The sequence below is a fragment of the Pelobates fuscus genome, chromosome 5 (genome assembly GCF_036172605.1).
Source record: "Pelobates fuscus isolate aPelFus1 chromosome 5, aPelFus1.pri, whole genome shotgun sequence".
Taxonomy (NCBI): domain Eukaryota; kingdom Metazoa; phylum Chordata; class Amphibia; order Anura; family Pelobatidae; genus Pelobates; species Pelobates fuscus.
This window is the reverse complement of record NC_086321.1, coordinates 214,771,341-214,798,400: the sequence shown is the minus strand read 5'-3', so window position 1 is coordinate 214,798,400 and position 27,060 is coordinate 214,771,341. Positions and strand designations below refer to the sequence as shown.

The 27,060-nt window shown below is 38.9% G+C and overlaps 1 protein-coding gene across 3 annotated transcripts in view; it reads left to right on the top strand.

Moving 5' to 3' along the window:
- VPS13A (vacuolar protein sorting 13 homolog A) overlaps positions 1 to 27,060 on the top strand; it is a 171,713-nt gene that overhangs the window by 88,529 nt on the left and 56,124 nt on the right. For 2 of the 3 annotated variants that reach the window (XM_063455025.1, XM_063455027.1), the window contains exons 30-46: positions 2 to 118; positions 1,638 to 1,741; positions 3,277 to 3,444; positions 4,279 to 4,586; positions 5,973 to 6,120; positions 6,503 to 6,653; positions 7,310 to 7,434; positions 7,948 to 8,114; positions 8,788 to 9,017; positions 10,016 to 10,248; positions 18,377 to 18,469; positions 19,878 to 20,237; positions 20,756 to 20,857; positions 22,849 to 23,007; positions 24,295 to 24,556; positions 25,553 to 25,713; positions 26,944 to 27,047. In XM_063455025.1, coding sequence (XP_063311095.1) covers positions 2 to 118; positions 1,638 to 1,741; positions 3,277 to 3,444; positions 4,279 to 4,586; positions 5,973 to 6,120; positions 6,503 to 6,653; positions 7,310 to 7,434; positions 7,948 to 8,114; positions 8,788 to 9,017; positions 10,016 to 10,248; positions 18,377 to 18,469; positions 19,878 to 20,237; positions 20,756 to 20,857; positions 22,849 to 23,007; positions 24,295 to 24,556; positions 25,553 to 25,713; positions 26,944 to 27,047 — 2,992 coding nt within the window. The remainder of the gene's footprint in view (position 1; positions 119 to 1,637; positions 1,742 to 3,276; positions 3,445 to 4,278; positions 4,587 to 5,972; positions 6,121 to 6,502; positions 6,654 to 7,309; positions 7,435 to 7,947; positions 8,115 to 8,787; positions 9,018 to 10,015; positions 10,249 to 18,376; positions 18,470 to 19,877; positions 20,238 to 20,755; positions 20,858 to 22,848; positions 23,008 to 24,294; positions 24,557 to 25,552; positions 25,714 to 26,943; positions 27,048 to 27,060) is intronic. The other variant, XM_063455026.1, reaches the window with a different exon arrangement.

Genomic DNA, 27,060 nt, shown 5'->3' with positions numbered 1-27,060 from the left:
GCACCAAAGAAATCCAAGTATGAGGATGTTATAAACCTACACGTCTGTGCAGAACTGTCCTGTCTGCGTGTTTTTATACGTGAACAGAAATGCAGGATTTCAGAAATCAGCATTCAAGGTAAATTAAATAGTGTCTCTGATGAAGTGCCGGTAAAGATAAAAAACGCATCAGCATTGGTTCATCACCAACCATGATATCAACTAAGAATAAATGCTAGTTTTCCTTTATCTATGTGGGTTAAGATTTGCTTCATTTTCTGTGGAGGTAATTTGGCTATTAAGTTGAACACTAAATTAAAAGGAGTACTTTGCCTCTTCTCCACTACATTTAATTTCTCTACAACAGAGTTCCTTTGTTTATGTCAACAAGAAACAGTTGTGTGTTAAACCCCTTAAGGACACATGACGGAAATATTCCATCATGATTCCCTTTTATTCCAGAAGTTGTGTCCTTAAGGGGTTAAGCATTGTTCCTTTGTATATACACCACGAATTACTATTATTATCATAATATAATTATTTACTGAGGAGAGGTAGATGAGCAATACCGTGTGTCTGTCTGTCATTCACAGATTGAACACCACAATTCTATTATTCCTTGTGGACATGAGCATAGAATCATATCCAGATTGCCAGACTGTTAAAACACAGGGTTTGCATTTGATAGAAGTGTGAGTTTATTGCGCTTTTTTTTTTTTTCTCCAAATAACAAAGAGCAACTAAAAGCTAACTTTTAATGTATTAGAACTCTTGAGTCATAGTTCCTCTTAAAGTTCAGTACCTAAATATCCTACAAACAAACATTTTTCTCTATCTGTATATTATTTTCTTCTATCTGCCTATCAGTCTGTATATCCCTGAAAGCAATACTGTGCGCATGAAACGGTAATGTGCACTATCATTATATGTAATACAACTACTCATTACGTATTAAGAGTCTCGGTAAAGTGGAACAGAGGACCACAGACTGGGATTGATACATGATATACAAGTCCACATTGCTATACACTTTAATCCATGACCACCTACAGGCCACACACCAGAAATCTCATGCTGCATCTGGGACTCCAAGGAAGTAGCAGAATTCTGTCAAAAGCTGACCTACACTGTCCCTGAGAAGGCCAAAAATATTCTGCATCTATACTGAACATATTTGGTGTTAACTACAGAGTTACTAAAAAGTTTTAAAAAGTGCGTTCGGTCGAAATAGCTGCTCCGTGCACAAATATTTGGTGATCAGATTGATTCTTCCAAACTAATCAATACATGTGATTTTTGTCAGTATGACACATACATGAATATGTTAGTAAATACCCAACTCATTGGTATTTAAGAATCCACCACTATTTTTGTGATGGTTATGCATGTATATGCACATAATGTTTATGTATAGTAAGTATAATTGCCTGGTTAAAACCATACATCAGTATTTATTTATGTCCTTAAATAAAATGGGACCTGAGCCTTTACTGTCTCTCCCAATGATGTCATTCAGCTGCACTGCATAGATTGAGCCATTTGAAAGCTGTAGTTTGGGTTTTTTAAATTGGCAGATTTACTTTTAAAAATAAACTTGGTTGCAGAAACAAACTATTTCTACACTGGTAAAATGTCACTAACACTACCTTTCCATACAGGTCTGGATTCTCAAGTCATCATGAGAAAGAAGGCAACAGAAATTTTGGCTAAACTGAAAAATATTGTTATTCTAGATTTGGATCACAATGCCCTGTATAAAAAGGTATATTTATTTATAAAATGGTTATATGTGTGACTATGTGATCCTGGGGTAGAAGTAAAGCATTTTGAAGACCTCTGTGTTTGATCAAAAATCAGCAGGATCTTGCTGCTAGTTTCAATGTGCAAATTAATGAGAGCTAAACTGAATGGAGTTTTTATAGTCGGACTGAGTTTCGGTTAAGGGCACATACCATATTTATTTATTTATGTATTATAATGCATTACAGATAAAAGAAGCAGTAAATAATGAAAGTACAATGCAAGCCAGGTTCCTGCAAATTTTGTAAATACCTAGGCTGTGATCTATAATCTGTAGGGAGCTCTCATTGAACTAAGGAGGAGCTTTTCCAACAGTGAACCTCTATGCAGACTTCATTCTAATTATATTCCAATGCTAGTGCTCCACCTTCTGTTTAGTGTTAAAAACACACTTATTATATTTGATGAATAATGTTGCAACTCCAACATATTGTACATACAATTCAACACTTAAAGGGCAACTCTCCCTTGTCAAGCTCCTTTTCCCTCCCCAAGGCACTGAATTGGTTTAAAAACCCCTTCGATCACTTGACTGGGTCCAGCGTCCTCAGCGGTGACTCGGGTCCGCCTTCTCTTCTCCCCTCCGACGTCAGCCGGCAGGGGAAACTTAATGCACATGCGCATTCGCATTAGGATTTCCCCATAGGAAAAGTCGCCGAACAGCCCGGAAGCCCCTCTAGTGGCTGTCTTTTAGAGGAGGAGTTAACCCTTAAAGGTAATTACTGCAGTTTATAAAAACCCTGCAATAATTACCTTTGCAGTGCTAAAGGACCTGGAGCAATGCACCCAGACCACTTCAATGAGCTGAAGGGGTCTGGGTGCCTATAGTGTCCCTTTAACACAATTTCATACAAGGTTTAACTGCTTATTGAAAGCCTTGTAGCAGCAGCAACTTAGCTGCTTTTACCTTGCTGACAGCACCATTGACAGTTGTGTGAAAATATTACAAGAGGTATCTAACTAACATGCATGTGCACAACTGCAATCTGGTGTACACTGTGCAAACAGCACAAATATTTGGATAGGCAAGGGAGAAGGTTTTCTTCTGTGGCATTTGTTACTGAAGGGATAGTCTCACACAGTGTTGCAGTTATAAATACCTGTCTGAAGGGTGAGAGCATAAGTTGTAATGGTGCTTGGTGTGTCCATCTAATTATGGAGTTTAAGTACTGTACTGGAAAATATGGAGGTGTGATGAAGGAACTGCATAATTTAAGCCAAGCTGAAAGAATAGGTATGCTTTTCTAAATGTGACTATTGGGAACTTACAGTTTGCAATCCCTTTGTCAATGCAATAATCCATACTTTCTGGTTTAACAAATAAATTGTTTATTGGATTTAGCCCAGAGTTTGTGGCAACCTGTCAATTAATTATTTTTGATTACAGTGGTGACCGCAAACCAAAGAATTCTGTGAAGCATTGATTGAAAATGTTTTGTTATAACTAAATTTGCTAATTTTGTTTTACTTATACCATAATTGTTACTCTTTTTTTAGGCTGTTTATATAACAGGAAAAGAAGTTTTCAGCCTTAAAATGCTTTCGTACGTTGATGCCACTGAAGGTACTGCTTACAGTGATATGAACATCGTTGACAGCCATATCACATTAACGGTTGGATGTATAGAAGTTATTTTTGTTAACAAATTTATTTCAACAATTTTGGTAAGTTTAAAAAAAACCTCCCCCAAATGGATTTACTTGTATAAAGATTAATTTCTGCTGTGCTAGGACCAGTGGAGGTTCATCCATAGAGGCACTTGGGGTATCTGCCCACTAGTTATTGCTTGGGTGGGGGCTTGGGGGTGTTTCTTGTATCCTCCTATGCACGTCACAATGGGCTCTAGAGGGTATGGTGCTTAGAGAGCCCCTTCAAGGTGTTAATGTTGAAAAGAAAATTGTATTACACATTTATCTTTTGTGTGACATGCATTATACATCTAGATGTAAGGAGAATTTTTAAATGTAGGCCAAAATAACAAAACTAGAGAAATTAATTTTCCACATCAGTTCTATTTTTAGTTTGTCTATTTTGGATTTAAAATTTGCTTTGAAATCCTGGCAATTCTCACGTTTATGCATATTGTTATGCTTAAACATAAATATTTGACTGACTGTTGGAGACTATAAATCCATGTAAAGTTTCATATAAAAAGCATCTATTAAATGTGTTAATAAGGGAGTTCTTGATAATAACACTTATTATAATGACCACATTAAATATAAACCTGTGTTGTTACTATAGCCATACTAATTGCAACTAAAGGAAATTACAGGACGTGAGGAGATAACATGTATATATTGTGTGTCATACTTTTTATTTTATTGGAAGCTGACAAACATAAATTGTGAGCGGGGTTCTTCTAAGAAGCCGTGAATAATATTGGCAATGTTGCATGTCACAACTGGAAAAAACTATTTATCTATACATGCACATTAATGCCCTTGTTATTTTTTTCAAATGCATGATTATCGCATGATATTCTTGATTACCCTTAGGCTTTTGTAAATAATTTTCAAGCTGCTAAGGAAGCGTTGGCAGAAGCCACAGTTCATGCAGCAGAGAAAGCGGCCACCGGTGTGAAGGAGTTGGCTCAGCATAGTTACCGCATGTCACTGGACATCAAATTTAAGGCCCCTGTTGTGATCGTACCTCAGTCATCAACATCTTCAAATCTTTTGGTTGCGGATCTTGGTCTCATTACCGTGAAGAACCAGTTCTTCATTGTTACACCAAAAACTCGTTGCAGCCTCCCTCCTGTGATTGATGCCATGACAGTGAAGCTGAGCGAGCTAAAATTATACAGGTAAATTTGGGGACAATAACATACAAAAGACAGTTACAAATACATCACTTCACCGTTCAGAATAGGCATGTCAGCTGGTGCTTGATAAACCATTAAACCTCCCACTGTAGCCTTACAACCTGAATGAAAAAAATAGTAAATATAAACATGTAATTTTACTTTTCAATATATAACATGGAACTCTATTGAATTAGGGCTAAAGAATGGGAAGTTGAAACTGAAACCTTGGAAGCACATTTTTTTTGTCATATTTTTAATTGGGTCTAGACTTGTGGTGCTGACATCAAGAGGTCATTGACTACTGTCAATTGTTTGAGCGTTTCCTGCTGCACAAACCTGTCTATTTGCTTTTACATGGCTCCTTTTGGTTTAGTGCTTAGTCCCCCAACAATCCATGAGGGAGTGATATTACCATTCTTGACATGCATGTCTCACAGTGATTAACTTTTAGACCTGACTAGTAGCTTCATATCTGAATTGGTGAACCCTGCAAGAATGTTTCAGCATGTAGAAGAATCTAGGCTTCCATAGTACATACTGGTAATATGGTTTATTTTAAAGACCGGTTAGGTGTCAGGGTGCTAATGTCGTATTGAACCCGTGACAGCCACTGCCACTGATGAGAGTGCAAAGAAAAACACTTCACTGCCAACACGTGAATGTTAAAATAAAAAAATAGGGTAAAATAAAGAAAGTTTATATACCTACTCAATGGAGGATGGAAGGGGCTGAAATGGCGTAAGGAATTTCGTGCCGAGAGCATGAAAGTATTAACTGCTATTGATTACATGCACTACATACAAAACATTCCGGTTCCTCACTCTGTCCTGTAAGTATATGCAAATTGTTTTCAGGAAACCAGGATTACTAACAAACTCACGAGCAATACATTTTTCACTACTTCCTTCATGTCTTGGAAGTGAAGAATTTGAATCTGCTCCCAAGCTAATGTAGTGGCTGCTAAGCATTTAATGGTAATCTTTTCTGAAAGAGTTTTGCCTGGTTCTAATAGCAGTGCATTCACTATGTTAGCTAATGAAATGTTCTTCATTGCTCCATGTACTTCGTCCCACAATAAACATTGTATTTTATTTACTGTTATGTTATTGAGAATATTTTCATGTAATTCCATCTTTACCTTCTGCTAAAAAGTTATTGCAATTACATAGACCATCCAGTGATGTAATGGTTTTTATTTATCTCATATGTTTGTATGTTCTGAATTGGAATATTTCATTTTTAAAAATCTGTATTGCATGTATTGGGATACATAATATTGACCAGTGATGGCATTGTGACCCAGGGCCTGCACACATTTGGTGTTTGAAAGATTTTGTAAAACATCCAGCAATAACTTACTTTTGTTGTTTTACTTGTATATTCCAGGGCAGTTTGTGAAAAAGGTATAGTGCAACCAGAAGTGGAGCTGCTACAGCCACTCAATCTGGATATTACCATAGAGCGTAATCTGGCAGCCGCCTGGTACGGTGAGATTCCTGATATTAACATTACTGGACATCTTAAGCCAATGAATGTAAGTACTGTTTCCATATTGGTAGACTGAGGTTTTTTGTTAATATGCAAGGACATAAAATGAAAATTACGGAGGTGATCTTATATTCTCCTCCATTTAACCTTTCCTGGCAGCACCTTCAAATCAGGCTGTCCTTTGCACGAGAACCTGGGATCCCTTGCTTTTTACATTTATTGCCCAGTCAGGCCACTGAATTAGTTTCTTAGGGACATTACATATTATCAACACTGATTATTTACTAAGCATTTGCTTTGGAAAATAGTTTTAAGCGGTACATGAGATGCCTAGTATACAAACTATAAGGTCCTCTTCATAACATTCTCATGGATAATATTACTTTATGATATGTCAGTGTAGTTAAATGTGTCCTTGCATTTTACAGCTTGGTCTTGGGCAAGAAGACCTGACTTTGATACTAAGGACATTGAATGAGAATTTAGGAGAAACTTCTGAAATATCACAGTCGGAGTGTGAGAAAAAGACGTCAGCAGAAACTTGCAGTGGTGAGAACCTGAATAGCCATCTCTCTGCAGGTAGCTTCAGATAAGACCATACTTTCTGTAGTACTGAACATATATTGCATTCTGTGCCACCAGCATTTCTTTTTAATTATATTTACTTGCAGTTAACTCTATCATCAATCATGTTTCCTAACCCTGTGTGCTTCATGTTCTTCATGCCAGTAGCTTCAGTCAGTGGACCTCATGATCTTCATGTCATTTGCTTCTAAAAAAAACAATGTGTATTGTGAACCACTGCTTGCATGTTAAGTATTGGGTGTAGAAGATGTTCTCCTCTTTTGCTTTAAGTGCTTTTTGGGGGATTTTTTTTTTTTAAAAGCTTTTAATGTGGTAAATGGTAAATTATTGAAACTTATGAAAGGCACACCAGTAAGGGGGACGTTGACATAGTTTTGTGCAAAACCTCCACAAGTAGGAAAAATTCCACCCACTATGTCAGCAAGAATGAGTACATTCTGATTACCTATTTGCTTGTTGGAGGGCACGCCATGGTTATGGGTTGGGAAACATATTTCTGGTTAGATTGATTGCAAGCTTGCTATAGCTGTGGAATGTTACCATTATACTGAATGCTTTACGAGGTTGTGATGGTTCACCAACAACAATTGTTTTGAGGTTATTGACAAAAATGTATTCCCCAATTACTTTGTTTATATTTTTTACTACAGGAACAACAGTGGTTACAGCAGCAGTTGTGGAAACATATGCTCCCGTTAAAGTGAAAACAACTCTGAAGATGGATTTTCAGTTTGATTCCCTTACATTAAATTTGTATAGTTCAAAATCACTGCAGGTAATGGTATCATTACTATTATTCTTGTTACGGGATTGAGTTCACCATCTAATTTAGTGAATTTAATTGCTTTGATTGGAGCAATGAAGGTTGCAGGACTTTTACTAGCTTATTTTTGGATTCTTGTGCTCGCTTGCAAATTATATCCGTATTCTAAAACAAGCGTTGCTACTCTATGCTAATTAGTACCACTAGAAAAAAATGTCATAGTTGATCGATATTTTTGGAGGGCAGGGAGTTGACCCTATAATGTATGCTAATCTAAAATAGCATGAGCTTGTTAGTGTTCACTTAAATGTACGTTTTATTATGTTGTATTATGGTGTGTAAACATTTTTACAGTACGTCATTTGCACATTCCTAACATAGTATTTAGTTGTCATGCATGTTTATCCATGGAAACATTTTAAATCTTTCTCTTGTAAATGATTATTATTCGTTTATTAATGATTAATGTTGTTTCCTCTCCCTCTCCTTCCCCACCCCTTCTCTTTTTAAAACCAAATAAACTAGATTCATGCACTGGAAAGAGATGCTGCTTTAAAACTTGCCGAATTTAAGTTGGGTTTAATTTCGACTGCTCTCAAAATGTCATCTGATGGGGCAATGAATGCTGCTGTCAAATTAACAAACTGCACACTGGATGATAAAAGGCAGGCCGTCCAGAAAGCTACGCCAAGGTAATGGGGGTTTGGTATACAAAAGATTTAAACGGTAGCAGAGTTTTCATATTGGATTTTCCAAATTCTATTTCATGCCTCAAGTTGTACCCCTTTAATAATAATAATAAGCACTCATATACAACAGTTGTCAGGGTCATTCTCTTATCGCACACAGCTAGCCTGAATTTTACGATTTTCTCCATTCTGTATGATTTATTATTAGTTGACAATAACTAAAGGCTCCATAACCCCCAACATTTGAGGAAAGAGAATGTTATTTCCAAGACATAGTCAATCTATGGCTGGTATTACTATCCTACACACTAAGTCAGTTGTGGTCTGGGTATGTGTTTGCTACACTCTGCATTATGGTCCACCCAGTACGGGTCACTGTTTGGTAACTTAGAGTTCCAAGTTCTGCAGTCTCAGGACATATTGGGAAACCTTTAAGGCACTCTGCCCAGTCAACCACTGGTCCCAGGATTCAGGATCTCCATCAAAAAGGAACCTACTTTTTAAATGAGTTAAATGTTTTTTTCTGACCATTTTAAGTTTGTATTTATGATCATATTTTTTTTTCCATTTGGAACTTTATTTAACTGCAAATAAAGAGCATATAGGTAAATACATACTGGTGACATTTTTGTGATGTAATGTCATTTGTAAACTTTTTATTACTTTTATTTTTCAGAATGTTAGAAATGAAGCATGGATGTGAGAAAAATGTTATGGTAGATATGTGTTACAAACAGGGAAGAGAAGGCACAGTGATGGATGTGATTGTTCGGGACATCTACCTATGTGCTAGCATGGAGTTTCTTCTCACTGTAGCGGACATATTTCTTAAAGCCAGTGAGCAAAGTTCGGCTGCCGAAAGGAGCATCAAACAAACCACAAACACTGCCAAGGGGCCAGAGCCAGGTCTGACCACAATTTATCAACTATCTTACTGTCTCTTCCTCACAATCTCCCACATAGAAACATGGATAAACTAGTTTTACATTTACCGGTTTATGAATAGAAAAATGTAAGGGGAAATCATCTTGGCTATAGATGTTATTTGACATAATGTAATTAAAACTATTTAATAATTTGAATGGGGATATTGACTAAACCATGAACTGTACTGAATTGAAGACCACATTTTCGGTTGAAATAGGTGCGTTAGGGGGATATTTTTTTTTCTCCCTAACTTATGATGATATCCCGAAAACCAGAATTGATCCACAGGCCTGAGCATTCATGATGTTCAGTTAATAACATGTGGCGCATAAATCCTTTGACCTGTATAGTAAATAGCAGCCAATCAACTTGTGTGAGTGCTAGGACTTAAATTTTTACGTAGTTACAAATATATTGTTACATCTACATTATTGTCTCCCCATTCTTTCTCTTTTTTTTTGCAGGGAAATATTATATCCAGCTTAAGAGAAGTATTTATTGTTTGCTCCACCACTTTTTCATAGTTGATGTACTCTTACGGTGTGGGTAAATGGGATCTCTCACACACGTGTTTTCACTATAAGAAAAGCGCACTAGGGAACTATATATTGTATATTTTAAATAACAGCCAAGTTTGAGAATTCTGTCCTGGGAGATTGGTTTTCTATCAGAAGGATGTCCCAGAGAGGCCATGTATTTTTAATATTTTCTAACTTATCTAAAGATAACAACTAAAGATAACAAGTCAGAAAAAAATATAAAAAATGCATGGCATCTCTGGACTTGTGCAGTCTGCTAGAGAAACAAACACACACATTTTAACACAAAGCTGTTTCCATATTTTCCTTGCAATTTATTTCTTCCTGGCATTTATGTGGTTCACCATTTGTTTCTTCCTAAAATAAAGATGGCACTAAATGAACTCTACTACTTATTATCTCTAATACTCTCATATTGTTGCTCTCTTACCTGTTCAGCTCCCATGCAGCCCGTTTCTAAAATGGAAATGAACGTTGTGGTTAAAAATCCAGAGATTGTGTTTGTGGCAGATTTAACAAGAGCAGACGCTCCCGCATTGGTTCTCACAACCCAGTGTGAGCTCACTATTAAAAACAGCCCTGATATGCAGCAAATGGTGGCTGCTGTGAGAGACCTGCACATGAAGGCTTGCCCTTTCCTGCCTGACAAAAGAGCAGGGAATGTCACCACGGTGAGTGCAAACCAAAAATGTAATACACGCGCACTCTCTCTCTCTCTCTCTCTCTCTCTCATGTGCTGCAGTGTGAAACATGTGTTTACAGAAATGCATGTAATAGAAATCGGTAGTTGTTTGTAGATAAATATAAGAGTTGTACCTCTCATCAGAAAGAGTTACTAGTCGGTTATGGAGTTATGGGGAGGATAATAGTCCCTTATTATACGATGTGTATGCATACACAATCCATTTCTACTGATCTTTAAACAGTGGCATGACTTTCCATACTCTGCTGGTTGATGGAGAATGTGGACATTCTACAATTACGTATTCAAAAAAAGCATAGACTGATACCGGAGAAACTGACGGAAGCCAAGCACAGAGAGATGGACACAGGTTTCTTCAGGAAGGAAGAGATTCTTTATTCGGTTCACCGATCGGGACTCAGAGGGACTAATGTCACCAAAATACAACAAGTTCTGAGCCCCGGACAATAGTGCAGGCTCCTTATATAGGCACATAACTCCTCCCATATTAAGCTCCACCCGCACATTCTCTTGACCAATCAATACAAATAAGAATTAACTTCCTGCTTGACCGCATGGCCTGTCCAGCACAATGGAGGAGGGGAATACTACATCCTGTATTCTTGCACATGCTCCGTACACTACTGATCGTATCTTGCCTCGTGCAACCAACTGATCGATACGTCAGCATATGCACGTACACATGCCACGTGGTAATCTCGGCCTACTAAATTTATTTTTTTACCGAGATTCCACCACATTCCCCCCTTTGATGCCTCTTGATATTTCACAATTACTTGAGGCATCACTTAACCTTGGTTTGCATACACCGCAAGTTACCATGAACCAGACCAGACTTATCTATGATGTGAATCTTCAACACTCATCTTCCTGCATTGATTCTCCCTGATCTAGAGCCTTATATTTATAAATTACCATTATCTGTGCAGCAGCCTTCCTCTCTGCTATATTTTCTATCAGGCTTTGCACAGACCTAACTACTAAGGGTATAAGACATGGCAAGAGTAGACACAACATTAAAATCAGTAGGACTCCACCTACCAATGCCTTAAGCCCTCCAAACCACTCATACCAGCTACCAAACCAACTACTTGGATTGGACCCTTTCCATACCTGAGTAGGCACATGCGCTAGTTTAACCATATGGCTAGTAAGCTCAGCTATTGCTTGCCCTTTGTCATCTATTTGAAGACAGCAATTGCTCAGGTTAAACTTCCCACATACACCTCCCTCTACTGCCAATAGGTAATCCAAGGCTAATCTGTTTTGGTATACTGCTGTCCTCATCCTGGTATTATGCTTCGCTAGAAGATTGAGCGCTTGTGAGGTCTCATTAGTAATAATCTCAACCACTGCCTGTAATCTTATAATACGGTTGAGCATATAAATTGGGGTTCTATAACCAAAAGTACCATCCTCTGCCCACGTGGCTGGCCCATAGTAATCTATAATACGCTGGGGAGGCCATTCATCATCTTCCCAGGCGCCTATCTCTATGGGTCCCCTTTTCTTCCTATGATTCACATCATACACTTTAACACCTAAAGTCTCACCTGTTTCGATAGGTAACAAGAAGAAGGATGGTTTGAGCATACCCAACACACATGCCCCTTCCCAGTCCTGTGGCAACTCCGAATAGGCTTTCTTACCACAGATCCAGTACAAATTTGCTGGGGCTCTCCAATTAGATGTGATGGATAGATCAAACCACACATCCTTTAAATTGGCGTATCTTGCAAACGGGTTAGATGGTTCTGAGACATTTGAAGTCGACCACCAAGTTGTATTCTTTGTATCATCATCATAAGCTTTTTGCCCTAGACAAGTTAATTCTCCTACAGAAGTATTATACATCATTCCTTTCCTCGCTATGCAAACATAACCTATGATGGAGGTCTTTAATCTCCACTCAGATTTACCTCTAACACTCATATGATAATCGGCTTGTGAAGATATTAATTGGTCAACTGCCTCAGAACCGGACATTACCTCCTTTGCTTCCCAAGGCCATTGGTCTCCCATGTTAGTACCTCCACACACATAGCAGTTGGTAACATTAAGACTACCGGCAATATTTTCAGCTAAATCAATGAACAGGTTTTTAGCATTATGGGGGATCTTATTATCTATACTCATTTCTTCATAGAAGGAATGATATACCTGATGAGTCTGGGAGGTTACCGTATCAGTCTCTATCCCTATAAACAATACTGTCCCAGGGTCTAAACCCGTCCCATATATTTGAAACCCAAATAAATTACCATATTTATCTAAGAACTTGTCAGGGTTATTTATAAGAATATGGACTGGATTGCATTCCATAGACTTACAGTATGGATTGGTAGGCAACTTAGTCACAATCATGTCCTTGTCTGCTGTCTGTCCCCAAGTTGCCCACCCCACACAAGACCAATATGAGCAAAAGTTATAATCTCTATTTGGGCATCTAGGACTCACATACTTGTTTTTACTACTGGGACAAATATATTTATCGTTAGACCCATACGTTCTCTCCCATCTAAGATCCCCACATACATTCCACGGCTTTCTACCACTTGATATCGCTTTACACGCATCAAATAGCAGAACACCTGAAGAATATACGGATTCTAATACTGTTTTGTTAATTAGGGTCCCCTGAGGATCTCCATTCCTGAGAGTCAACCAAATTGTACGGGGTTGATACTCTGGACTGAAGCACTTAGGTTCTCCTACTCCTAAATGGCACACACTATATTCTATATTTAAGTATCTACATCTTGATACATCTCCTTTACACTCGTATTGCGAATGCAAATTAGGGTCTGGGAAATATGGTTACCTGTTCTTGTAGTCTTAATGCATACCTCACAGCTAGGAGTGTCGGTACCTCTACCTTCCTGAATATAAAAATACACATATAAAAACATTATTAGAAACACATCTTTCGTCGTCATCCTCAGTCTTCGTCCGTGCGATGGCACCTCAGCTTCCAGGATGTAAGGGCTGCAGGGAATGGAGTTCTGCTCGTCTTCACAGGGGTCCCTTCGAGACTTTTCCTGGCTTTTAAATTACATGTCGGTGAGCGGACAGGCTTTATTATGGCCTTCTCACTCACTTGCCAATCTCTGAAACAATAAAATTTGTAATCCACAAGGTTCCTCGTCACTCCGACTGAGTCGTGCGCTTTAACCGGATCTTGCAGGGATTCTCTGGATCTGCTGTAGCTTGCCAAGAATCGACTGCTGCTGGTTTAACCCTGGAGTGATGTATCCACGGAGTCACTTCGGCTACTTTTATCGCTGTAGGGGTAGACAAAAGAACAACATAAGGACCTCTCCACTTGGGCCCTAACGGTACATTATCCCACTCTTTAATCCACACTTGGTCTCCTGGGTGGTAACTATGATAAGATTGGATATTCTTCTTAGCCTTCTGCGGGATGTGATATTGCCGTAGGCTCACTGGGTAAACCCCAAGTTTTAGTTCGATTTTAATAGGTGGAATATTGCGGGCCAGTCCTGGTGGGTTGTTCTCTGCCCAAACTCCTGGTATGTTGAATAAGGATTCATCACTCCTAGGGTTTTGGCTAGTCAACGCTGTATAAAGTCGCCACTCTTCTTCCTTTGGTACGGATAATGTCAGAATACCTGAAGGTCCATTAAACTTTAAGGATGTTGTTCCATTTGGTAGGAACGTAATTTGGATAGCATATCACGTCCCAGCAATTGGACTGGACATTCAGGCATGTAAAGGAATTGATGTTTTACTACGTGGCCTCCCAGTGTACAGAGTCGACTTTTAAGAACCGGTTTTGCAGCACTTCTTCCAGTTGCTCCTATTACAGTAATCGTTCTTCCAGATGGAGGAGCAACTAGGTTAGTCACCACCGAATGTTCAGCACCAGTGTCGATCATGAACGCACTCCTTTTTCCCCCTATTGATACATCGACCATAGGCTCCGCTCGACCAAGGGGGATGGAGCCCGGTCGGTATCAATAGTCCTCCATGACCGTGTCAGCCAATCCTACAAAGTCCCTACCTTCTCTATTGCGGGACCTTTGCGCTGCTGGATAGTACCTATCTTCCCTTACACTTCCTCTGTTCCCATTGCTTCCTCTATTACCATTGCTCCCTCCGGGGCCTCCTCTACCTCTCGCTCTGCCTCTAAAGTTTCCATAACCTGCCCTGGATAGGTCTCTCTCATACTGCTCTCTTTGCGGACACTCGCTTCTCCAATGCCCTTCTTCCTTGCAATACGCGTACTGATTCCTACTCAAAGGCTCCCTATTCCACCTACTATCGCCTCTATCTGTTCCCCGTCTATCTACGCCTGCGATTGCTACCGCTAACATATCTGCCTTTCTACGCATCTTGCGCTCTTCCTCTTTCTTTGTCTCTGTTTCCCTATTCATGTACACCTTATTTGCTACCTCCATTAGTTGGGTGATAGACATACCTGCGAACCCTTCTAACTTCTGTAGCTTGCGCTTAATATCTCCGTAAGCTTGGCTGACAAAGGCGGAGTTTACCATTCGGGAATTATCAGCGTCTTCCGGATTAAAGGGGGTATACAAGCGGTATGCCTCCAATAATCGGTCATAAAAGACACTGGGCGCTTCATCACTTTTCTGAATCACCTCAACTGTCTTTGACATATTAATGGCTTTCTTCCCTCCGGCTTTCATGCCAGCAATTATAGCGTCTCTATAGGCTTTTAGTTGAACCATATCTGCGCCATTAACATTCCAATCGGGATCGGTGTTAGGATAATGTGTTGCGGCCCATGCTGCTGGATTGGCTTGATTTAAAGCACAGGCTTCATCCTCTAGCGCTTTAATGGCCGCTTGGTTAATCCTAGTCCTTTCCTCATTATTGAACAATGTCATTAATAACTGCTGGCAATCAGCCCATGTCGGATTATGTGTCTGAACTATCGAGGTGAACAGATCGGTCATAGCTTGTGGTTTCTCAGTGTACGAGGAATTGTGGGTCTTCCAATTCAAGAGATCGGTAGTCGTGAACGGGACATATACGAAGACTGGGTCAGCATATACCATTTGACCTGCGGCATCGAGATAGGCTGACCCAGGATTCAGACGAAGAGGCATCTGGTAATGTTTGGGTCGTTGGGTACCGGTCAGTTGTCGGGTTAGTATAGGGCTACGTGAAGGGGCGTCGGTTAGAGGTTCCAGTCGGGGGGTGGTAAGGCATGAGGATGTGGGAGCTTGATTTTGGGAAAGGTCGGTGAATAGAATATTCCGAGCCGAGCTAGAAGAAGCTTGACCGGAAGTTTGAAGTGGCGCCAAATCAGGATATTCAGATCTAACGGGGGTTGGTTCCGGAAGGGAAGGTTTAATACGAGGGGGGATGGATTCTGCACTGGAGGAGGAAGCGGAAGTGGATGGGGGCAATGGGGGAAGGGGGGAACTTCCTGTACTCGTATCACTTCCTCCTAAAGGGAAGTAAGGGGGCGGCAAAGGGATCTCGGACTCAGGGGGCGTGTCCAAAATGGGCCTAACCATAGTCCTAGTGGACAAACAAGTCCTGGCCACCATGAGGCGACATTGCTCCTCGTGGCATATCCGAATCCATCTTGGCGAGTCGTTTACGGTCTCCAACAATCAATATATGGAAACTGTCCGTAAAGTTCATGCCTACCTGATACAGCCACGTGTACACGTTGTACCAGAGTTGGATCCAAACTGCCACGTGGCGGCCATGCCGCAACCAAAGTAGGCCACTCCCTAGTGCACAAAGTGACCAAACGTACAGGAGACATTTTAACCCCCAAATCACAGGTTTTAAATCCCTTTTTGAAATTCTTTACCATACAACCTAAGGGATCCAAAATCGTTGACTCCGAAGCGCCCATACTTATCAATGGAGCGTCGTTGACAACGAATACTATGCACACGTTCTATTCAACAGTCACACCCGTTTCTTCCGGCAACAGCACCACGTGGTACGGTTACCAAGTGAAACGTACACAATAACACAATAAATACTCAAGGAATTCCCGTACACACACAGCTGTTACACCAGTCACTAAATAATCAATATTATGCCCTTTGGCGAAACTATACAGTCACCCACGCTATAATTCTCTATATATGAATTACCCGTCTATAACACACCCCAGTAACATCGTCTTTTACAAATAGCGGTTACAGTACGGTTAGCATAGGTCAAAGCACAATTTAAGGTCACAATACAATTATTAGTGGTTATGGTGTTAAACATGCAATAGACGACAATGATTAGTACTTATATACAGTGTCAGTAAATATACAGGGTTATGGTACCGTGCACTATGATACAGCAACACACTATTAACACTCTCGCTAGACGGCTGAGCTCGCGCTATCTAACAAGATATACACTTTACTAACAATCTTTAACACATATACAATCCCAACTAAACTATTGGCCAGTACCTTGAATGGACTACCTAAAACTATCTACATCCGTTTTGGTTAGCCACACTGCCCAAGCACCACATATAGCGAACTAGAGGGCGGAATTTACAACAGAACCCTTTTAGTCTTTCTACTCTATCAATAGTCTAGTGGGCTCCAAATTTACACGCCTTCCCACTTAGCCAAGATAGGTTGAGATCTAGCGGACCGAATTTACACAGACGCCGCTTAGTCTCCCGGTCCCTCCGACCTAGCGAACGTAATATACACCCTAGAACGCTAGTCTAGACAAGACACCGGTGTCCGGCTAGGGCTATTTACACAGAACCCCGCCTGACTCCAAACCAAATCAAACGGTCTTACTAAAGAGCGTTCAATTGAGCAGTGCGCCTTCGCTCCTTCCCTCCGACAGAGGGGGCAGATTCCATACACAGATTTAAACCCCTTATGGGCCTACCGCACAATCGGTATACCCCTAGTGGGTCCACCGTCTAAAACAGCAGTCGTCTTACCTCCTCGTTCCTGAACCTGAGTTCACACTCATCGACGGGGACACCCCAGCACTTCTTACGTAGAGGCCGATGATCTCCTGGACAACAGATCAGTGGCGCCGAGACGAAGGGAGGTCCACGCAGAAGTTCAGGGGTGCAGCCGTAGAGAACGTGGGCAAAGATAGACCGTCTCACGCCTCTGCCTCTCAGCTACCGTTGAACGATGAGCTTCCCGGCCAATGCACCAAATGATACCGGAGAAACTGACGGAAGCCAAGCACAGAGAGATGGACACAGGTTTCTTCAGGAAGGAAGAGATTCTTTATTCGGTTCACCGATCGGGACTCAGAGGGACTAATGTCACCAAAATACAACAAGTTCTGAGCCCCGGACAATAGTGCAGGCTCCTTATATAGGCACATAACTCCTCCCATATTAAGCTCCACCCGCACATTCTCTTGACCAATCAATACAAATAAGAATTAACTTCCTGCTTGACCGCATGGCCTGTCCAGCACAATGGAGGAGGGGAATACTACATCCTGTATTCTTGCACATGCTCCGTACACTACTGATCGTATCTTGCCTCGTGCAACCAACTGATCGATACGTCAGCATATGCACGTACACATGCCACGTGGTAATCTCGGCCTACTAAATTTATTTTTTTACCGAGATTCCACCACAAGACCTGCCATGCAAGCTATCTCTAATACTAATCCATTTCAAAAGCTGATCCAATGAGGAATACGCCAAAGCTAGATTGCCTGAATTGAGTTGGTTATCAAAATTGCCTGCTTTTATGAGTTCACAATGTTAAACTAAATGATAACAAATTATCCTGTTGAAAAACAATTTTTTCTGGCCATTAAATGTTCTTCAAGTACCAAAATTAATTTAGCTGTATTGTGTTTGTTTGGCAAATATGAAATTTACACAAGTAGGACCTCTTGTGGCAGAGATAACCATATATCATATATTGGCTGGGCTTTTTTCTAAATGCACACTGTAAATTTTTACTGTAGCTGAGACTGTATTACTGTTGTACATATTATTGTTGGTCTAACACAAAACTACATTAGATGTCGACTGTTATTCTTAAACAAGATCACCCAAATCTAGCTTTAATTTTCTAACAGTTAGGATACATAGATTTCATCATTGAAACACCTATCTAATAAAATCACCTGTATTTACCACTTTGCAGATACTCCAACCATGTGATCTACTTTTTCAAAGCATTCAGTCTGGTAGTGACCCACGAAGAATAGAACTGTGCTTAAAATCACTGATATTGAAGGCAAGTAAAATGTATTGTGTGTGCAACAATAAATGAACTATGGCATGTCATGCAATAAGTCTCTAAAAATATTGTTTTGTTCCTGGTGTAAAAACTAAAAAAAGAAATGAAAAATAACCTCTTCCCCCCCCCCCCCTCAGTTTTAGGGATTCTGGGGCCACCATATCAATCAGTCCACAGCCCAAGAAATGCTTAAAGCCACTTTAACCCACCCTACACTATTCATTCTAAACCCCCCTACAATTAAATGAATTAGAGAATGTGTATTTACCGTGACATCATCCTCCACTAATGTTTGTAAAAAATAAAATAAAAATAAAACAACATATTATCTAATTTGCTCGATTTTTTTGGGGAAAAAACTATTTGTCTTTCCCTAATGTCTTATTTCAACTATTGTGGCATTAATGAATTAATAGTTGTTTGTGAAATACACTCCGCTGTCAGCAAAGCAATTAACATTTTAACAGCTATTGTGTTCCACTGTATCTGGATGTATAATGATTTCAACAGAAAATAGCTTTTACATCCAACCATGAAAATAAAAATGATGTGCCCTGTCTTGAGCACACCAACGCCAAATAGGTTTGTCTATTTTTACACGAGTATCAGTAAAGTGTGACAATTGTGTGCATCTCAAGATTTTCGGTTGAACCGAACTACAAATATACAGTCTAAACATGGCTCTTACACACTATGTCAAGTAACCATGCAAAACATCTCATGCAACCAATCTATTCAAAGGTAAACTGTCACTAACAATATTATTAATCTTATGTTTACCTATACCCTATATGTAGTAAATATGTGATTGTAAGGTCTAAATAATAAAAATAAAATAACGTAAAATAGTTACTTTTACCCAACATCCTATTTACCATATTAATGTATGTTTCCATATATATATATATATATATATATATATAACCGATAAAATTCGTATCTTGCAATACCTTTTTTATTGAACTAACAGAATTATTGAATGACAAGCTTTCGGGATAACATCCCTTTCTCAAGTCTGATGCTTCAGACTTGAGAAAGGGAGGTTATCCCGAAAGCTTGTCATTCAATAATTCTGTTAGTCCAATAAAAAAGGTATTACAAGATACGAACTTTATCTGTTTTTTACATCTACATCACTGGACTAATACGGCTACAATCTCTATGTGTGTGTATATATGTATATATATAAACAAAGAAGAATCCAGGATGCACTCTCAGGCACCTGAGAGTGCATCCTGGATTCTTCTTTGTTTATATATTGAACGCATCACCGTTTGCACCCAGGCAGATCTACTGGATCACAAGTAAGGAGTGTGCCAAGCTATCTATCTTTTCTATGTATGTGTATATATATATATATTAAAAAAAAAAAATTTTTCATTGTTCGCTTTATATGTCCCTTTAGGTTTCTCCAGTTATAATAAACACCGTTATTACAATCACATCCGCTATTTCACCCAGTAAAGAAGAAGTTCCAGATGTAATCAGCCCGGTTCCAATAGACCTCTGGGGAAAGAAGGATGTGAAAAACTTAAAAATGTGGTTTCTGGAGGAAGAAAAGGAAGATGGAAATGCCTCAAATGAAGGATCTAAGTTGGTCCTTACAGGAGAATCGCTCAAATTAAACATTGAAACAATCATCGTGACTCTTGAAGCTGGTGTTGGGCACAGAACATTACCAATGCTTTTAGCCAAATCTACATTCTCTGGCGATGTGAAGAACTGGAGTACACTTATTAACCTGCACTGTCAGCTCGACTTGGAGGTATGGTGCTTACATGATGACTGTTGCCATGAGTGGTGTTAATGTGCATTCTTCGCCTCCATTAGAGAATTCAGTCTGCGTTGTTAGTTACTCATCCATTATTGCTTGGATATGTGTGCACTATCTTTAAACTATCCCACCCAAATGTAAAATTATATTAGAGGAGAGTGCACCATAACAACAGTGAAATGTTGATATAGCAAAGAGCCCTGCGCCCACTGTCAGCTCTGCTAGAAATCAAAACGGAGATGCTATACATGGAGTACCAACATCTGATCTGTTTTACTTACTGTAGAACTACCTCCCTATATCTACCATCACCATATACACTGACAGATTGTTACATCTTCTGGCAAACACTGTCCACTTTATTTAAAAATAAAGTCAGAACAAATAAATGCCATAAAAAGTAATACTCCAGGCATTAACACACAAGTCCTGATATCTCAACATAGAATGATTACTTAGATCATTCTTGTGGATCGTTGAATGTTCTAACAATGTTCTCTCATTTTAAGGTTCATTATTACAATGAGGTTTTTGGTGTGTGGGAGCCTTTGCTGGAACCTATTGAAGTTGAGGAAAGTGATGATTTCCGGCCTTGGAGTCTTGAATTTAAGGTATCTGGTATAATAAATTGTATGTTTACATATTATCCTGTTCCTTTTTTGTTGTTTACAATCACAGCATATCATTATTATTTATGTAATATGTTAGCTCAAAGCTTTTATACACATATCATTAATATAACGTGGAATATTCTTTTGTTGTTTACATTTGAGTAGCCCAATAAAATTAAAGGAATACAAAAAGATCAGATGTCACTAATAACGTATTTTATTTTATGTGTTTTTAGTCTCACTGTCATGTGAGTGGAACCTAGAAACTGTGCTACACACATATAAAATGATCTCATGTGCTATTAGTATAGGCTCTGAGTTATCTCACCTTCAACAGCCTTGACTTCTGTTTAGTTCATAAATAAATAGTGTAGAGAAAAAAAATACAGATAAGACAGTACAGAAAGGGACACTCTAGACACTTAAATTATTAATTTATTAATTCATTGTCTTTAATTACCTTGTTTTATTTTTTATTTTATTTATTAAACTAATATTATATAAACATTTTTATAATAACCTGAAGACTGTCTCTGTGATGATTGGTGCCAGGCATGCACTTTCCAGGAGAAGCGCTTACAAGTCCCTTCATGTGAACAGTGATATACCAACTCATGAGTTATTATTTGGTATGAGAACCACAAATTGTAATTCCAAGCTCTCTGGCTGATCGCTAGGATTTGTGTTTGGAAGAACAATCTCCATTTTAAAAAGCTCTAACTTGTCTGTTTGACAAAGTAGTCAACTGAAAGGATGTTGGGAGGATAACATGACACCACATCCATTTCAGTATGCCAAAGTAGCTATAGTGTGTCCCTTTAACATCGTATTGAATTTAAATCATAAAAATGTTAGTGGCAATGTCATCGTCTGGCAACTTTGCAGAGTTTGCAAAGACTCCCAACGCTGACATCACCTCTGTGGGTCCGATGGTCGGCAGGCAGGCAAAAATGAGTTCTACTTACCTGAACTTATCCCATGTGGGTACCACTGTCTTCTCCTGGCGGGTCCTCTTCAGCTTCTGGCGCTGCTTTGTCCCAGTATATCTCTATTAACTGGATAGGATTTTCGGTGAAATTCCAGCACAGTCAATGTGAGTATTTCATAAAGATTCTATCGTTATATAATCATAATTTTTCAAGCTGTTGACAGTGTTGCTTTAGATCATATAGAATTATTGAACAAATACAAGTTAGGTAAGTATTAGCATAAGTAAAGCTGTAACAGATCCAGTCATGTGACTTTCAATTAGATGAAGCACATCATCTATACTGGACATGATATTGTTTACATTCAATAGTCAAACAATTAATTAGATTTAACCATGTCATCATCAATAAAGGAAATAAACTGTGTATAACTTATGCCATCTGATAAAAAAATCTTTAGACTGTCCATAGTTGTCAGTCTTCATTTTGACTATTTCCTATAAATATATATATATTTGTTTTTAGAAGTCCACTTAAAGTAATACTCCAAGCACCATAACTAAAATAACCTGTTGTAGTGGTTATATTGCCAGGAATGCCCAGATGCCCTTTAAAAAAAATGTGTCAAACTGTTTTAGAACAGATTGACAAGTTACCTGAGTCCTGCTTTCCCTACTAGATTTCCTGACTGAACTAAGCAAGTTCCTTGCAAGAGAGTCCAGAGGCAGGATCTGGGACTGGGAGTGCCCAGTGGGACTCAGGTAAGTTTTCACATTGTTTCAAACCGGTTAGATAAATTATGCTTGGAGAGTACCAGGGTGCTTCTAGTACTATAACCATAACCAGAACTCTAGAAGGATGCTGTGGAGTTGGTTCTTGGATTGCTCTTTATCTTTATTTACATTTGTATACTTTTCCCATTGCTGTAAGGAATTCATATAATGTGTTAGTTCTAATTCCTAAAGATGTTATAGGATGTACATTTTTCCTCAATTAATGTTGGAAATTTAATTTTGATTTATTTATTTATTTTTTACTTTAATACAAATTGATTTCTTTTAGATGAAAAAGAAATTAAGAAAGCAACTTACTGAGACAGATGGTAATGAAGAGAATTACAAGATACCAGAATACATAACTGCAATACACATCTTTTCAAAAGATTATCTGAACATCACGCTGTCTAAATGTGGCATTCTTATGCTTACTAACTTAGGGCAGGTAAGAAGCCTGCATGTAGAAATGATCCAGTGGAGGCTGAAACTTTAACATTTACTGCACGCCATGTATATTGGTATATAATAGGCATGGCTGTAAAACAATACAAGCCCCACAGGCGGTTTGTGTGTGTGTAATTCTGTGTATTAATTATAGTGCCTTATTGAGGTAGGGCAGGTGATATGCATCTCAAAGTATGGTGTGTACCAATAAAGATCGTAAACAGTATATTCAGCAATATAGCATTTGTAAAATGCCCTCTAAATACCGGGACTTGTGACTATATCTTGCCAGGCCTTTCTTTAAATATTACCAATTCCGCGTTATACAAAACACCACTAAGACCAGTGTCTTACTAGATAATGTTTAGTAAAATAACAAATATATGTATGTGTGTAGCAAGAGCATCTGATATACAAGCCTGTATTCATCTATTTACAAGTTTCTGCATGTGTGCATAGAATGGTGGTGCCTCTGTTATCTTGATGAGGTTCTATATTGTTAAGCTTACAATATAACACATATATAGCCACACAATGAAGATAGTCCCAGCCAACCAAATCCTATATTTGTGTCCTGTTAGTCACCCATGGGTAAACCGAATCCAGGATATTCACCAGTCACCTGTAAGTGTCAATATTGTCCACAGAATGGCATGTCTCAGCTGCCTCTGTGACCCCTTCAGGACAAAAGCTATGTGTCCTTGAAGCCTTGTAGTCCTTTCTTCAATCCTGGTTGTTGTCATTTAGGAGAGATAACATCTCAGGCCTCACCTGCTATATTTCAGAGAGGGCTTTGATAAAGGTGCTGAGGCTTGGGTTGGGCTGTGATATCCATCAGAACTGGTTTAGTCAGGAGATGTCCAGCAACAAAAGACAAATTGCTCTACATCTTAACCCCTTATTTGATCTCACCTGGGGTAACTATCACAGAAAGTATTCTCTTGAGGAGTGTCCTTTTAACTTTACTAGGGATCCAGATGTGGAACTCATCCTGTCAGGGAAACAATACCTAAGCTGGCATTGGAAAGTTGTTACAGGGTTCAGCTGTATTGTATTAGATGTCCTAACCCTTAAAATTGATCTCCATAAGGTCCAGGCTTGTTTAATTTCTGAACCAAGATGAGTTTCAGAACAGGTAAATTAGGTAAAAAGTATTTGTGGATGAAAGCTCTAAACATTCTATTGGATTCCATAGTGATAGCACCACTTTTAGAAGTTCAGCATAAATATGTTTTATGCTGATTTCTCACTATCTTCTACAAAAAATATTGTTTTTTTTTCTTAACAGGCATTTGCTGAAGCAGCGAACGAAACAGCCGATGTCTTAAAAAAAGATCAAGCTCCGTTTGTTGTCAGAAATTCTCTGGGGCTTGCAGTTTCTGTTTCTCTAAGCGATTCTTTCACACCTTTAAATATTGAATCTGATACAAAGAAAGTAGCCTTAAATGATGGAGAGTGCCTTAGCATGGATTATATCAGATCTAAGAGTCAAACTGACATGTTTTCAGCAATGACCAGTCTTAGCAGCAAGCACTTCTACATCATACTGAGTAAGTGTTTGTATGAGGCTCTTGTACATACTATTTTAAATTGCCACTGATTAACACATGTCCCACAGATTTTGTTGACACCTCATGATAAAGAAGCAAGTACTTTAACCCACTACCTTAACTACGCTAGGACATTTTATGCTGTCCTACATGAAGTGGGCTTTAATGCCTTTAGGGTGGCATAGTACGCCCTGCCTAAAAACCCTGCTCGCACCACATTGCTACCTGGGACTCTTCTTAAAGGGGAGTTGCCTGATTTTTTTTCATGCCTAGGGCAGCACAAAATGAAAATACACCGCTGCTCAGAAGACATAGGTGAACACCAAGAGGTTTTAATACCCCATTTAAATGACTGTTTGAAGCAAATGCAGTGTCAGTCAATCTGAAACTACTAATTCTGGTCCTAACTAACAGAGAAGAACCCAAATTATTACCAGAGAACTGTACCGGCTGGTAAAAATACCACATGACAAGAAAATTCCCATCATGGGTCTTTAAAGGGTTAATTTATGCTTTTAAAATAATACAAAATTAAGAAACAAAAACATTTGTATAATGCTTGGCATATATAGTATGATACTCTGTTTCTTGGGATGGTGTCTCTGCCTAGTATTTGCCTCATTCAGATCAGACTTTCCTTTACATTTAACTGCTGCTGTTTATAGAATGTAAGAACATTTTTTTTAGTCTTTGTCGAGAATTAGAGAAAATGTTTGTATTTGTTTTTCTTTTTGTCACCAATTTAATAATATCCAGAACAGTCTTGGAGTTACATATTCCTATTTAGTGATAATTGTGCCTACAATGTCCTTTTAATCCCCCCCCCCCCCCCTCAAAAAAAAAAAAATCAGAATTCATTTTGTTTGACCTAAAGCAGCATGTCATTTTTGTTTAATTTGTACGGTAATAAAAATAAATTGTAATAGTTAAGACATTCTTACAGTCTTGATTGATATACATATCTTTATTACTATGCCTTCTTTTCCTCAACATTAGCACCACTGAACCATTCGTCCACAGAAAAAATTCCACTAACCAAAGTGGGCCGCAGCCTTTATTGTGTATGGCATTCAGACTCTGGTGTGGAACGTTACATAGTTTGTCAGGTTGATACTGTGGAAGGAGCCAAATGCATAACAATTCGTTCTCCATTACAGGTATGTGAGAATATCTATTCTTCACACAATATCATATGCCACATAGAATTGTTATAATTCCTTTTTATTTATTGATTTTTAAAAATCTTTTTATTTAAAATTATGATTTGTTTAAAACATGGTGTCAAGTAAAAAATGTTATCTGCTGCAACAAACGAAATCCCTTTTCATCTACGCACGAACAAACCAATCCATACAGGATTTGCCTTTGTCGTTCAGATATAGAATCTGATTTGGTCGAAACAGCTGAAACGCAATTGGTCACAAGTCTAGTGTTCACTGAATCAATTAAATTATTACTACTATTTGTTTTCCTTGATGCATGTGTGCTTTCACTTTCTAATTGTCTGTTTGTGCTAAAGAGTTATAGCTCAAAATGTGTAAGACATTCTGAATATTTTTTTCACCTTTTATTCATATATTACCTTTTTTACAACATGAAATCTCACTTATGTCAGGAAAATTCTATTAAAGGACCACTCTAGTGCCAGGAAAACATACTCGTTTCCCTGGCACTAGAGTGCCCTGAGGGTGCCCCCACCCTCAGGGACCCACTCCCGCCGGGCTCTGGAAAGAGGAAAGTGTTTAAAACGTACCTTTTTCCAGCGGTGGGCGGGGAGCTCTCCTCCTCCGATCCTCCTCTTCTCCTCCCCGTCGGCTGAATGCGCACGCGCGGCAAGAGCTGCGCGCGCATTCAGCCGGTCACATAGGAAAGCATTCATAATGCTTTCCTATGGACGCTTGCGTGCTCTCACTGTGATTTTCACAGTGAGAATCACGCAAGCGCCTCTAGCGGCTGTCAATGAGACAGCCACTAGAGGAAATAGGGGAAGGCTTAACCCATTCACAAACATAGCAGTTTCTCTGAAACTGCTATGGTTATGAAAAAATGGGTTAACCCTAGAAGGACCTGGCACCCAGACCACTTCATTAAGCTGAAGTGGTCTGGGTGCCTAGAGTGGTCCTTTAACATCTTTTTATGCCACGTGAGTCGTGTTATTAGCAAAATGGTGTCTGTACTGGGTTACATGTCTAGTAAATTGAAATTACTTGAGCATATATCTTTTCTGTTTCTTATCTAAGTTGCATGCAGTTTTATATTGTTTTTGTGTGGTAAACACCTGTTTTATGTTGTATGATTCAAATATATGTCTGTTAGTAGCAAATCCGCTTTTTCTAGGTAATATTTTAGATCCGCTGTCATTTAATGTATTTCACTGGCATTTACAGATCAGAAATCATTTTTCAATTGAATTTAATGTTTATGAAGAAGGAGTGCTCTTAGGGACTGCTGCACCAGAAGATGACTTTTACATCCCTTTGTCGTCTTACAGGTAAACAAACAGT